Raw genomic sequence first — 13,571 nt, 5'->3', positions numbered from 1 at the left:
TTGCAATTTTGACTCCAGTTAGAGAAATCCTTGTGCGTGCTAAAGGTCTGCAGTGTCCCAAGAAGTTCGCTGGGCAGCATGTAATGTTTTATTAAACCTTACATTTTGTAAATGTATTTCACGTAATCATGTCAAAGCCAAGGCCTTAGTTGAAATTATTCAACTAAGGTCTTGGGTGATAAAGGTAATTATTTCTTGTAACAACCTGGAGCCTGTTAAGCCACAGGGAGTCATCTTAGGGTGTGCATCACCAGGCACTGCCCTTGTTCTAGTTTGGCTGGGGGAACCCTCTGCTTGCCCGCAGATCCACGGCCAAAGCGAGCACAGGCCGCTTGTCACAGACACAAGTGGTTGCACATCAAGACTGCTCATCTCTTCTCCCAGCTGCGAAGGGGAAGAAAACTAAATCTGTAGAGACTCCAGGAGAGGCAAATGCTGCCAAGGTACTTCAGGAGAGCGCGCTTTTCTTTGGGTTCAGTGTTCAGGTGGGGTCACAGAACTCCCCAGGTCTGGGACTCGATAACGATCTAGGAAGCCCATTTGGGGTCACTCCCGGAGCCCTGCGTGCCCTTTCCCCGCAGGCCGAGGGGATGCCACCTCCGTGTCCGCCGGCGAGCGGGCGCGCCCAGGTGCGCTGAGCCGCGCCCGGGCGGGCGGAGCCCGCGGAGCCTGGCAGCTGTGGGGCCCGGAGGGGCGCTGCCCGTCCGTCCGTCCGTCCGTCCTGCCGTGCTGGTCAGCGTCTGTCCGTCCGTCCGTCCTGTCGTGCGGGTCAGCGTCTGCCCGTCCGTCCGTCTGTCCTGCCGTGCGGGTCAGTGTCTGTCCGTCCTGCCGTGCGGGTCGGTGTCTGCGCGGCCGCGGGGCCGGCCCGGTCTGTTCGGTGTGCGCATAGCTCGGGACGCGGAGGGCCGGCGGGGCTCGGACGCGGCCGTGCGCTCCTGTTCCCCCGGTGTCCGAGCCCCCGTAAGATTTCCCTCCGCCCTGGCGTCGCCCTTTTGTTTTCCGAGGAGTGGCGTGGGTCCGGGGCCGGGGAAGCTCCTGCGCTTCTGCCGCGGCTGCCTGGGGTTAAACATCTTTTCAGCTTTGTTCTGTGCTTTTTGGTGAGTCTCCACTCCAGGCGTGCCAGGGAGGAATTCCTTGCTGCTTCTCGATACACCCACGTTTGGCCCCAGGAGCTGCGCCTTGGCAAAGGTGGGCTTGGTATTTCCTGGGTGACCGAGAGAGGCGTTTCATGTTTCTGCCAGGGGTGAGCTGAGTCATGAGCTCGCTAGAAATGGTTAAATTATTGTCTAATCAAAGCAGTTAGTTTTTGAGATGACTTAGGACCAGTACCTTCAGTAGCAGGTTAAGAACCGAGTTGGCTGTCACTAACAGGCAAGTCAGCCCTGAACTGCAGAATGACAGCAAGTCATGGATGTCACAAGCAGTGTGTAGCACCGGAGTGTCTGGTCTGCCCAATTCAGATAGAGAATATTTAGGTGTTTAAAGGGAAAAAAAAAAAAGAAAAAAATATAGCTGAATCATAAAAAAAGTTCAGAAGTTACACCAGCAACTGCCTTGGCTCAGACTGGTTTCCTGTTGCTGCCAGTCTTGAGTCAGAGCTGGGAGAGATTATTTCTGCTAGGAGGAGTTCTGCTGACACGTTTGTGTTTGTTGACATTTGGAAGTAGGAGGTGAAACTAGCTTAGCTACAGAAACTCTGTGCTGAGCAAGCCAGGCAGCCTCAGTGATTTGTCATCTTCCTCAGCCTTTCCAAGTGATCTTCAGACTGTTCACAGGGTAATAAAATAACAGTAATGCCTGGATCAGCCTCCTCTTCCCATCTCTCAGGTGGTTCTTTGGTCAGTGCAGTTGCATGCCACTTTTCATGCAAGTGGAACAAATGACTTTTTTTTTCTTTAACCATGAGAAGCTGCTCATCCCAATAAACAGAGATCATAAGCATTCAAGATTAGTCTTCTCAGTGATAAATCCAATATTTCTTTGTGAATGTGGGCAAAGATTGTTATTCAGAAAGGAGAGAAACAACCTGTGGCAGTCACTGGGTGACTTAGTACAAATGGCATGATTAAATTTTTCTGATGTCGTAAGGTATGCTAAGGAATGAAAACCTTTAGAACACATAGAAAAACATTTTGTTTCATGTGAAACAAAATAAGCCTGCCATTCATCTCCAGCTAAATGAAAGTACACCAGTCACCAAAAAGGGGGAAGAAAATTGTTATTTTCTTCACTGTAGAAACCCAATGCACTGATAGAAAGCTGCCTTACAGTTTACTTACTGTTGCAGGAAACTGAAGGACTATACTTATCAGGAGTGTTTATCTTCATGATTTTTATTTCATTAAAGGCAAGGAATGTTACTGCTTCTCACACCATCCTGGTTTGGCATCAGTATAGGTATTGGGAGCTAAGGGATTTCATTCATCTCTCCATTGGTTTTTTTTCACAGAATAATAGAATAGTTTGGACTGGAAGGGACCTTTGAAGACTGTTGAAACCAATCACCATGCCACGAGCAGGGCATTTTTATCTTGCCCTGCTATGGGTTTATAAAGAGAAAATATATTTATCCTTAAAGGACTTTTCTGTAATTTTGTTTTGTGATTTATTCTTCACTAATTTTGTCATAACAAGTATATGCAAATTTTTCTTTTTCTAAGACTATGCTAATAGTTTAGGATTTTAAAATACTTTCAGGTGCAAATGCTAATTCCATATTTTTACACTATCCAACTGTAATTTCTAGTAATAATAAGAGTGTAGAATAGTGTCTCTCCTACATACTATACAACAGGAACTGCATGTGGATATAAGTTCTCTAAGATTTTAATCTTCAGCTGGTGAATATGAACATGCCTATCTTGTGGGAACATTTTTATTAAGTCTGACTTAGCAATACAAAACAACTCCTGTTATATGGAAACACTCTTAGCAAACAAGGAAGTGTGTTTGCACAGCCTGCAAATCAAATTATAACTTCCTGTAGTATGTTTGTTGTATAATATGGAATGAGAAAACAGGCAGCAGGTACTCACTCTAGCTCCTTAGTTGAAAAGGGTTCTGTCTCCCAGAGCTAATACCAGCATTGCCAACAGCAAATAGGATATTTTTCGGACCTTATGTATTTTAACTGTTCTTTGTTAAACTGTATTAAATTAATTATCCAAGTCTGCTTCTTGTTAATTGTTTGGTGAAGTACTTTTGATATAACATTTTTATTTCCAGAGCTTACGTGTGAACACTGAGGCGCATCCTTTTCTACCAAGTCCCCAAGTGCCATTTCTTCAGTTGGGAAAGGGGAGAAGAAAAGAAAAGAAACAAAGGGAGTGTATTACTGATGCTGTCACTCTTCAGGATGAATCGTTAATGTATTATTTTAATTACAGGGAAAACATGGGGAAAAAAACTATTTGTTGCATCCCCAGCTTCCTCTGTATCACAGTGGACTGAGCTTTTGTACTTTTGCAAACTGTTTCATATTTTAATATATCTTCACAATAAGCCTTCTTTACAAAAAAGGTTGCTCTTAAAAGTTTTCCAGGCTAGAGTGTGTAATCCACACAGGCTGCCTGATGCACTCCACTGTGACAAGCTGAGACGTCAGCCTAGACTGCCCAAGCCCTGTGGCAGCTTTGCTGCCTGACCCCTGCTTCCCCATGAAAAAAGCAACTCCTTTTGTTCTTGGAAATGCAGTACCTGCTCTTCCTTTAGAAACACATCTAGGCTGATTACAATGATGCCATTCCCACAGACTGTCATCATCATGGTGCTGATAATGCTTGGCTGGCTGAGTGTGAACCTTTGCTCTGTGCTCGGGATCACCCAGCTCTCCAGCAGGGTTGCAGGGATAGCTGGGGAGCTGTCCCTGTTGGCTGTGATCTACCTCCACCAGGGCTTTCTGAGGTTAGATTAAATTTGCTGGGAGGTGGAATGAGGCCTTCACCTGAAAATTTTGTGATCGGTTAAATAAGACTTGGCTCACACAGTATTCACTGAACAGTTTTTATAAAATGCCTTAGCTCCCATATGCAGTGACAGTTTCCTCTCTGTTTGATTTTCCTTCCTTTTTTTCCATTTGTTTTTCCAATCTTAGCTACCAATATAAAACCAGAAGCCTTGAATAGCAGCAGGCTTACTTTAACAGGCAAAGTCCAAAATCATGGATTTGGCTATATGTTTGTGTTCTCTGCACAACAAAAAGGAGCCCTTTCATCTTCAGGTTTCAGTTTAGCTTTTAAGATTTTGAGTTGAATTTTTAACTGAAGCTAATTTTTTTTTTGGTTCATTCCTTGGCATTTCCCTTATTGCCTGTCTGGCCAATGAAGTGCAAAATAGGGATGTAAAATAATGTAATCACCTGTGAGCTACAGGAGTGGGTAATGACCCAGTGCAGCACTGTGTGCATTTTGTGGGTTTTGTGTGTTATTTCACAGTCAGAAATTACAGGTGCTCTGCAAAGACACAAAAAGGAGTGAGCAGAGTGGGAACAGGGCTCTTCCAGTGCTGGGCCTGTGTTGTGAATCATTTGTTCTTTTTCTGCTCCCAGGTGCTGTGCTCTCTTTTTCTCGCCCTGACTCCTGCCAGGCATGGTGCCAGATCACCAACGTGTCTGAATCACACTCTCCTCTCCTCACCTCTATGGAGGGGGCTGGCAATGAAACAAACTGGAGCAATTCCCTTCCTTCTGGAAGCAAATACCACCTCTACATTGGCTTGGCTTTGGCTATAGGCTCCAGTATCTTTATTGGTTCTAGTTTCATACTGAAGAAGAAAGGACTTTTGAAACTGGCAGACAGAGGAGTCACCCGAGCTGGTAGGTGATGGTGCCATCCTTGCTCCTGCTGGGGACACAAACACCTCTTCTAACTTCACAAAATCAAAGTTCAACTCACAGATCACATGTTTAAAATGACTTTCATGGTGACCAGAAGTCCTGTCTTGGTGAGGGATGGAGACAAGGTATTTCTGTGCGTGGTTACAGGGACTGGGATTTCAGAACTCTTAGGACTAAGGGATATGCAGTGGGTATTAAATCTAGTGAGCTGGTGCTATTTTCTCACTGAGAGAAATTAGTTACCAAAATAAAATTCTCCATTTGTCTTATCCTCCAAAATGCCCTTCTCCCTTTTCAATCTTTCTTCCCCCTCACTTGAGATTGAAAGTCTTAGGCTGGTTTAGCTTTTTGGTTTTGCTCAGCTTTTTTAAAGTGAGTGCAATGAGTTGTAGAAATGACATTTATTACAGAAGTTTCTACAGTTAGTACAACTATCCCTTAATCAAAGTCAGCAGATGAACAGCTAGAAAAAGAACAGTTGCACTAATGTCTTAATTTGCTTTGCATGGATTTAAATACATAGCATTAGCAGTTTTGCTTTTGTTTGTTGTCTTTATTGGAAAATATTATTTCAGGGAATTTGGTTATTTGAAAAAACTCTGATACTGAATATTAGATATACTTATGTTTTATGTTAAAAAAGAGTCATGCACACAGGGGCATTGTTCTTTCTAATTTCTTCAAACCTAAAATAAAAGGAGAGTCAAACTGCAGCTGACTGTGTGAATATATTGGATCTGACCTGGAAAAGCATTTTGAAACATCTCTAAAGCTCACCAAAAATCTTTTTAAACATTTTACTTTTGCTTGAAACTTCTCCTCTGTGAATATTTAGTCAAATAGCATTTTCTGAAAGCCCAAGTCACAAAGCAGTAGAGTCATTAATAAAATGTCAGTCAAAATTAAATATTCTGCTTTTTGTATCTAGGTAACATGCTCTTTTTGTACTTTGTAAGTGCAAATGTGAGGCTGTACTTTTTGTTTCTTACAGTAAGGTGATCTGTTTCCTCTAAGATAAGGTTATTTTTTTCTCTTTCAGGACAAGGTGGATATTCTTATTTGAAGGAATGGGTTTGGTGGGCTGGACTGCTATCAAGTAAGTCAGCTCTTTCCTCTCAGCCCATATGTAAATCTACAAAAAGCAGATTGTTTTAAATAGATTTATTGTCTGATTTTTCATTCCCTTCACTTAAAAGAAATGTCCTTGCAATCACATTCATGACAAGCTCTTCTCATATGCCTTCTTTCAAATACTGGAGTTGGTCTTAAGAGCTCTTTGCAGAATAACCATCTTTTCTTTAATATCTGGTAAAATGCCATGGAATTGCATCTGTCCAGCTTCTAGGAGTACTTAGGGGAAGAGTATTTTACTTCCTTCCAGCATTACTAATTGTGCAGCTAATTTTGAAATGAAAATGTGCACGTATAGTGCAGAAAAAAGATTTTGTTTGTTATTTGCTGTCAGAGTTGTCGTACAAAATATTTACAATAGCGTGCCTTTTAATATTCTCCTCCAAGCTGATCCAAATGTTCTTTCTTCTGTAGTGGGATTAGGAGAAGCTGCAAACTTTGCTGCCTATGCCTTTGCACCTGCAACTTTGGTTACCCCCTTGGGTGCCCTGAGTGTTCTCATAAGGTCAGTACCAATGGGGAGCAAGCCTTGGCAAATGAACCACTGAGGGAAAAAATACTGGCTTTGGCTGAAAGGAGAGATTTTTAATTAAAAAAATGAAAATCAATTTATGGGCAAAAATTGGTTTTTGTTGATTGCTGGAAATATATATTTCCTTATTTAGAACTGAGTTATCTGGGTAGATGGAACCAAAAGTCTTGTTGCAAAGGTCACTGAAGGCCTTCCCAGTAGCTTTTCACCTAGATCACAAAGTAATTCTTATCAGCATAAACAAGGTATACTGCTGATAGAAGGTAATTTAGCTATTCCTAGAGAACTGGAACTTTAAGAACTGTTATCCTGTTCTTTGGCTGTGACTAAACTTTAAATAAAAATACAGCATTCCTTCACAAAATGTTTTCAAAAACATTTCTATTGATAGGAGCACAATTTCATATTAAGGCACAGTTAGCAAACTTTTTGATTTTGTTTGGTCATTGAAATATTTTGGAAATAAGGCAAAGAAAATCTAAGCTTTCTTCTGTATCCACAATTAAAATTTGTGGTTCTTTTGAAACATAACTGTCTTTCACAGACTTATTGTTTCCTATGTATGAAGAAAAAAATAATTTCCTAGTTCTTAAGCACATACAGTAATGTGGCCATCATAGCAGCAGAAAAGATGTGGACTGTGCATGCAAAAATTTTATAGGAAATAATCTTTTAGCAAAATGAAGTTATAGTATTTTAATTGGAAAAATCTGATTTTTAAGAACTGAGTATATTACATGAAACACTGTGTTTAAAACAATATGCACCACATATTAAAAACAAAACAAAAATAACCCAAACAAAAAACCCCAAAAAAACAACCCCCTCCCCTAGGATGCTTGGAATAATTGACCTGCTCAAACTGCAGCTGTTCTGTCATAGCAAAACCAAAACCAATGTTTTGAGTCTCTGCAGTGGGGCTGGGGTCAGCATGTTGGTAAATGCAGATCAGCTGGATGCCTGGCTGCTGCTGTGCAAAAACAGCTTGAGTTTTATTGCCTTCTTCTTTGATGGGGAGAGCAATCATTCAAATTTTCATCAGACAGAGGGGTTGTTAGAACTTCATGTCAGTGAACTCATTGCCCTTGTGTGAAAAAAAGGTCTGTATTTTGATCAGTGGGTTGAGTAGCTATTTGTGTGTTCACACACCATTAAGTCTGTGTCCGTGCCCAAGGTTGTTCTCTAGCAAGCTAATCATGCCCTGTGAGTGGTGTTTTAAGCCATGTTATTGTGCTTAGGTTAAATAACCCCATGGAGATCCTGGGGTTGATCTCTGAAGGGGGAGATGCCTTCTCTGTGTTTTGGGGGGAGCCCTAGCAAGCCAGGCAGAAAGTGTGCCTGGGTGGGAGAGCCTGGGGAGAGATGAGGAATAGTTTGCATCACTCATGTGCATTGGTTGTAATGGCAAATGAACTGCTTTGAGCCATTTTTGAAAGAAAGAAACAGCTTCTGTGGTTAATCTACAGTGAGAGTGCATACCCTGACCCAGGCAATCAGGAATGAGAAGCTCCTTAGCAATTTGGACCCTTTTACAACCTGGAAGGAAGAATTGAGGGTTGCTAAACTCCCTAAAACCTGACTTTGCCTTCTTGGTCATAACCAACTTTCTTGGAAAAACTCCTCACAATTTGATTGTTTCAGACTGGTTTACCATATATCCAAATTCAAGAGAGGTTTTCTGATATGCTACACAGAGAGATTTTGAATGTCTTCTGTGCGTGGTGGAGCTGAACATTTTATTTCTGTTTTGCTGTACAGTGCTATATTGTCATCCTATTTTTTAAATGAGAAGCTGAATATTCATGGAAAGCTGGGCTGTGTACTGAGCATTTTGGGGTCAACAGTCATGGTTATTCATGCCCCAGAGGAGGAGGAGGTCACCTCACTAGATGAGATGGAAAGAAAGCTGCAAGATCCAGGTCTGTATGCAATTGCAGTGAAGATATGCTGCAGTTCACAGGGAAGTGTCTGGGACACCGAACAACTCTGAGCATGTTTGTGAGCATAGTCTGATGTTGTGTGCATTACTCTTCCCTTTCCTCTGTTTTACAGTGTTTGTTACATTTGCTCTTCTGCTGACAGTCATTGTCCTTGTCCTGATCACTGTTGTGGCTCCAAAGAGAGGTCAGACAAACATACTGATCTACATTTTAATTTGCTCTCTCATCGGTGCCTTCTCCGTCTCGTCTGTGAAGGGCCTGGGCATTGCCATCAAGCAGATGCTGCAGAGGAAGCCAGTCTATCGCCATCCCCTGGTTTACATTCTGGTGGGCATCCTGGTGCTCTCAGTCAGCACTCAGATCAGCTACCTCAACAAAGCGCTGGACGTGTTCAACACATCCCTTGTGACGCCCATTTACTACGTGTGCTTCACTACCACAGTGGTGACGTGCTCCATCATCTTGTTCAAGGAGTGGAGCAGTATGGAACTGGGTGACATCATTGGAACCCTGAGTGGATTCTGCAGCATCATCATTGGCATCTTCCTACTGCATGCTTTCAGGAACACTAACATCACCTGGAGTCAGCTGATGTCCACTGTTGCCAAAGAATCGTCACAGCCACACCGTGACTCTGAAACCAGTCACACTTTGCTGGAGAGCATGGAAAACCCAGCTTTGGCATATGAGGAGGACAACATTTTATTCAGTCAGTGAAACCCTCAAGCAGTGTTCATCGTCAAAGTATCACGAATTGCAAACTCAGCCCACCCATGTCTACTAGAAAGCTCTACTTTTCTGCAGTCCTCTGGAAATTAGTCTGTGAGACCAGTTAAGTGTGGACCACTCCTCTATTGTCAGCTGTTGGCAGTAATGAGTGAAAACGGTCAGTAATTAGCACAACAGACAGAAACCTGGTGGTGATTATATGTTAGACAATTAAAAACATGGTCCTTTTTTTATGCAGCCTCTCTTCCTGGGAAATTTCAGCAAAAAAGAATGGTCTTTGTAAGCCATGTTTAAAAATAAAATTTTCTTTGGATGATAAAAGAGAATCCTTGCTGAAGTGGCAGGTACTCTGCTATTATCTTGCGATGGCCTTAATATTTCTGGCTTTCTTTATATTTTTGTAATTTACTGCCAAGTGAGCTTGTAGATATTCTACATGAAGGATATTCATTGAAGACATAACATGAAGAAAACAGTGTTTAACCATATTAGTTTTTCATTTAAAATTTTGTGCAACATTTTTTTCACTTTTGATGACCTTCCAATGAACATTGATTAGATGTCACAAAAATTTTCACAAATGCAATTCTTGATATATCTCAGCTTTTCTACCCAAGGAATCCTGAATGGATTGTGAATTCCTGAATGTGCCTGTACTTTTTTATTTCAAAACTAAGACCAAATTTAAGAAAAAAATGCATTTGCCTGCAAACAGCTGCTACTGGCTTAAAAAGTTACATGAGGTTATAGAATTAAGTATTCAAATCCAGGAGAAAAACAGAACCTGCAATTAAAAATTTCTCCTTTGTTTCATATAGTTTTGAGGATTACAAAGTGGCTTTACTTATTTCCATAATTCTTCCTTATACAGCCATCTATAACCCATATATACAACCATCAGAACCCATATAAGCTTTTCAAATTTTTTTCCTTATTTTCTGGGAAGGTATTGTTCTTTATTAATAATAAAGCAGTCCTGTTAATTTTTATTCTTCGTGAAAAATTCATTTTACAATCTATGCGCTACTTCTAAAAATACTAGGTAGGGGGATGAGCTGTAGGCAAGGGGTGAGAAATGTCAGAATGTCTTTTTTTTGAGTTTGGACTTCTCTAAAAAAGAGTATTTGCCCCTATTAGATGTTTTACAATATGTTAACCTACCAGAGGCCTTGAAGATTGGTAACTGTACTGTAGTTCCTCAGTTGTGGTCACGGATCTTCTTGTCACAAAAAAACTCGCACAGTCCATGGTTTGCTCATTACAATCTTCTTTGTTTTCCACTTTGTAAGTAAGTAACTTCAGCCATCAGACATGTGGTTGGTGACAAGCTCATCAGAAAGCAGCATTTCCAATCTTTGGATTTCTAAGTGTGAGTCCAGAAAGTTTGCCAGAGGATGCCGTGACTTCAGCAGTTAAAAACTGGTTTTAATCAGCTGAAATTTATATGCCAAGCAGAACTTCCTCATGAAGCAGGCTATATGTTTTCTAATGTTCAAAAGGTTTAGCAGAAGAAAACAGTTTGGATGGATAGAAAATTGTTCTGCCAAAGAAAGCTCATCCTTTACAAAAGGGTTGCTGCTTATATTTCATATATTTGTGTAGCATCACTGTTACCCAGCAAAAATGTACTTGCCTTCAAATTATAATGACATTGTATACATTATCAATTTGGAGTATTTTTCAGCTTGAGTGATGAAATTGATAGCAATTCTTTGCTGTTAAAAAAGCGTCAGACAAGAAAACCTACTAACAGGGTTTCATTACTTCTTAGTTAATGTAGAGAGTAATTTGGTTTCATTGACCAGATCCAAGCTTCAAAATCTTAATAGTTAAAACAAGTAATACAAACATTAAAAATACTAAAGATGGAGGGGGTTTTATAGTTTGTTCTTTAACAAAAACTTGAATTGCTTTTCACTGTGAATTACACAGTTCAAAGAATAACTGAAGAAAATATTGACTATAAAAAAAGAAATGCTTTTTGCATAGTTCATGGCCCCTTTATTTGCTTATAGAGTCAAAGTGATGTGACCAAATGAGTTATTTGTAAGAAATAGCAACCAGTCCAGTTCTTGAATGGTCGTGTGTTGGCATTTTTTAAAGATATATCATAATACTTTCTTTGAGATGGTTGTGGACTCCTTATATACCAATTGCTGGCAATAATGAGCTAATACCAAGCAAAATTCCTGTATTTTCTACTGGATCTGTGTATCTGCTATTACACATAAATAGCAACTAATAATAAAAGAATGTTATTTTCTAACAATGCCAAAAACCCAAAGTTAATGGTTATTTTCATGGTGTACAACAAGTCCATCATGTTAGAAATAAATTAGTGATTTTTTTTGTATAAAAACATTTGTTGTAAGAGAGGCTATTTTTTAAATGTTTATATTTAGTTACTACTTTGGAATAACTTTGATTTTTTAATTGAAATTATGCTAATATTTCTCTTGTAATAAGTTATTCATGGTTATGTACTAAATCAGCTGTGTTTTTTAAACAAGGGATTAAAAAAAGAGTGTCATTCATATTTCTAAACTGGAGAATAGAACCCAAAGCATGCGTGTCTCACAGCCAGTCTCAGTGGAGAGTGTTTCAGTGAATTGTCAGGTTTCCCAGGCAGTGAAATGAAGAACACTATTTAAAGTAATTAGATGTGTTTTGGTATGTAGGGCGAAGGGTTAAGAAGGAGAACAAAGCAATCCTCAGAGGCAATACATTGCTAACCAAATTAAATGTTGATACTAAACAAATCTTGGCAGCCACTCATTATTACCATATCTCAGGACAAATTAATGGGCAATTAAGTTCCTTACATAGCTGCACCAGCTAAATTTAGGTAGGTCAAGAAGACTTGGATAGGTTAAAAACACCTGTACAATTTTGGGAGGAAATACATCAGTTATTAGTTTCTATAGAGATTTGTTCTACCATCTTCATTTTGCAGCCACACTTGAAAGAACCATGCTATAAACAAAATCTTTGTCCCAAAGGGTGCATATTCAAAAATTCAAACTCATCTCATCAGGCTGCATCCTGGAGCTATACAGGGAACTGCATACTCCTAGAAAATGTTCTCTTATTCTTTAAATTCTAGCAAAATAAAACTATCATCATCTTATTGCAAAAGCTCCCATACCTTCTCGGTGATTTCTTATGGACAGCTCCTCACAACACAGCCAACAAACTCCATCTGTCTCCTCACCACCAGCTACCCCACCCTTTTGTAGCACTCATCTCCTTATTGGACACAGCTGTGGCCTGTTAAGGGCAGGCCTGTTCCTAATCTTTGGTGATTGGTACAGCTGCAGCTCCTCAGGTGTGAGACTGCCTTCTGCACTATTCTCTTACATTCTATCCCCCCACATAAAACTGGCTAGGAAAGTGTGCTAGGAAATATCCTTCTAGCAGGACAGGTTTTCTGTAGCTGACTCCTTTTGGGTAGGCTTTAAAATGATGCCGTGGTTCAGAACGTGGGTGGGAGGCTGAGCAGGAGCCAGACTGGTGGTGCATGAGGGAGGAGGGATGGTGATGTGCTTTGGTGGGACTGCAGGGCCTCCCATTGTGAAATCTGCTGGGGGGAGAGGGGGAGGAGGCAGGAATTGGTCTGAACCAAATGTCACCAGCCCTGCACACACTAGTTATTGGTCTGCATTGTTTCACAGGAGTACTTTTGACAAGTGAATTAATTTCACTTTCTGAAAATAAATTCCATCTTGTCAATAATGCATCTTTTTATAGAAAAGAGATGTATCCTAAGTGGCTGGCTCACAAAAGCTTGGAGTTCTGCCTCTTTTCCTCCCATCCATAATACAGACTTGTTCCAAGTTTTCTGATGTTTGATCAGCAAATAGTAGCTAAATTTTTACAAATGCTGAACACTCCTACAGCCTTTGATGGAAGTTTCCCTGTATGGATGTGCCTCCTTTACTACTCTTTCCAGATCTCATTTTCATCATATGGAAGTTCAAAAAGAAATCAGCAAACAGACACCTCTTTATGGTTAGTGATAAGATGTCACTCAATATTCATCTGGTTTTTTGCCTGTTAGAATATGGTTGGAATTTGACCTAAGCTCACAGTCACCATGAGGTCTAAGGTGGCCTACTCAGTCTTTATGTAAGGGTGTAGCTGTTCTGGTAAATAAATGCACTGTAGATACTTGACCTTTGTACTGCAGATCATTTCTTGCTGCCAATTAAGCACCAGTTTCACTGACTCTGAAGCAAGTTCTCATGCTTTTTCATTTATTTACTATCAGCTTGATGATAGCAGCTGTTAAATTTATTCTGTGTCAGAATGTTAATAACAGCTTCTTCAAATTTTTCCCCAAGCACCCTACAGAAAGATTATATTGGGGAGTGGAAGCCTGGTAGGCAAGCATTATTGGCTCCAGTTA

General features: G+C 40.5%; 1 protein-coding gene across 1 annotated transcript; it reads left to right on the top strand.

Moving 5' to 3' along the window:
• Positions 1–692: 692 nt before the first annotated feature.
• NIPAL1 (NIPA like domain containing 1) lies at positions 693–11,536 on the top strand. Its single transcript, XM_058803772.1, has 6 exons — positions 693–808; positions 4,547–4,813; positions 5,874–5,930; positions 6,380–6,470; positions 8,256–8,416; positions 8,550–11,536. Exons 2-6 carry the CDS (start codon positions 4,639–4,641, stop codon positions 9,152–9,154), a joined length of 1,089 nt encoding a protein of 362 aa, XP_058659755.1. The 5' UTR covers positions 693–808; positions 4,547–4,638; the 3' UTR covers positions 9,155–11,536.
• The last annotated feature ends 2,035 nt before the right edge of the window (positions 11,537–13,571 follow it).

The sequence above is a fragment of the Ammospiza caudacuta genome, chromosome 4 (genome assembly GCF_027887145.1).
Source record: "Ammospiza caudacuta isolate bAmmCau1 chromosome 4, bAmmCau1.pri, whole genome shotgun sequence".
Taxonomy (NCBI): Eukaryota; Metazoa; Chordata; class Aves; order Passeriformes; family Passerellidae; genus Ammospiza; species Ammospiza caudacuta.
This window is presented reverse-complemented; position numbering and strand designations above follow the sequence as displayed.

What these genes read in the sequence shown, in the direction of transcription:
- NIPAL1 (XM_058803772.1), top strand. Translation starts at nt 4,639, where the DNA reads ATGGAGGGGGCTGGCAATGAAACAAACTGGAGCAATTCCCTTCCTTCT. An exon ending in GTGGGCTGGACTGCTATCAA is followed by an intron (nt 5,931 to 6,379) that starts GTAAGTCAGCTC and finishes TTTCTTCTGTAG; the next exon opens with TGGGATTAGGAGAAGCTGCA. An exon ending in GCCCTGAGTGTTCTCATAAG is followed by an intron (nt 6,471 to 8,255) that starts GTCAGTACCAAT and finishes TTTGCTGTACAG; the next exon opens with TGCTATATTGTCATCCTATT.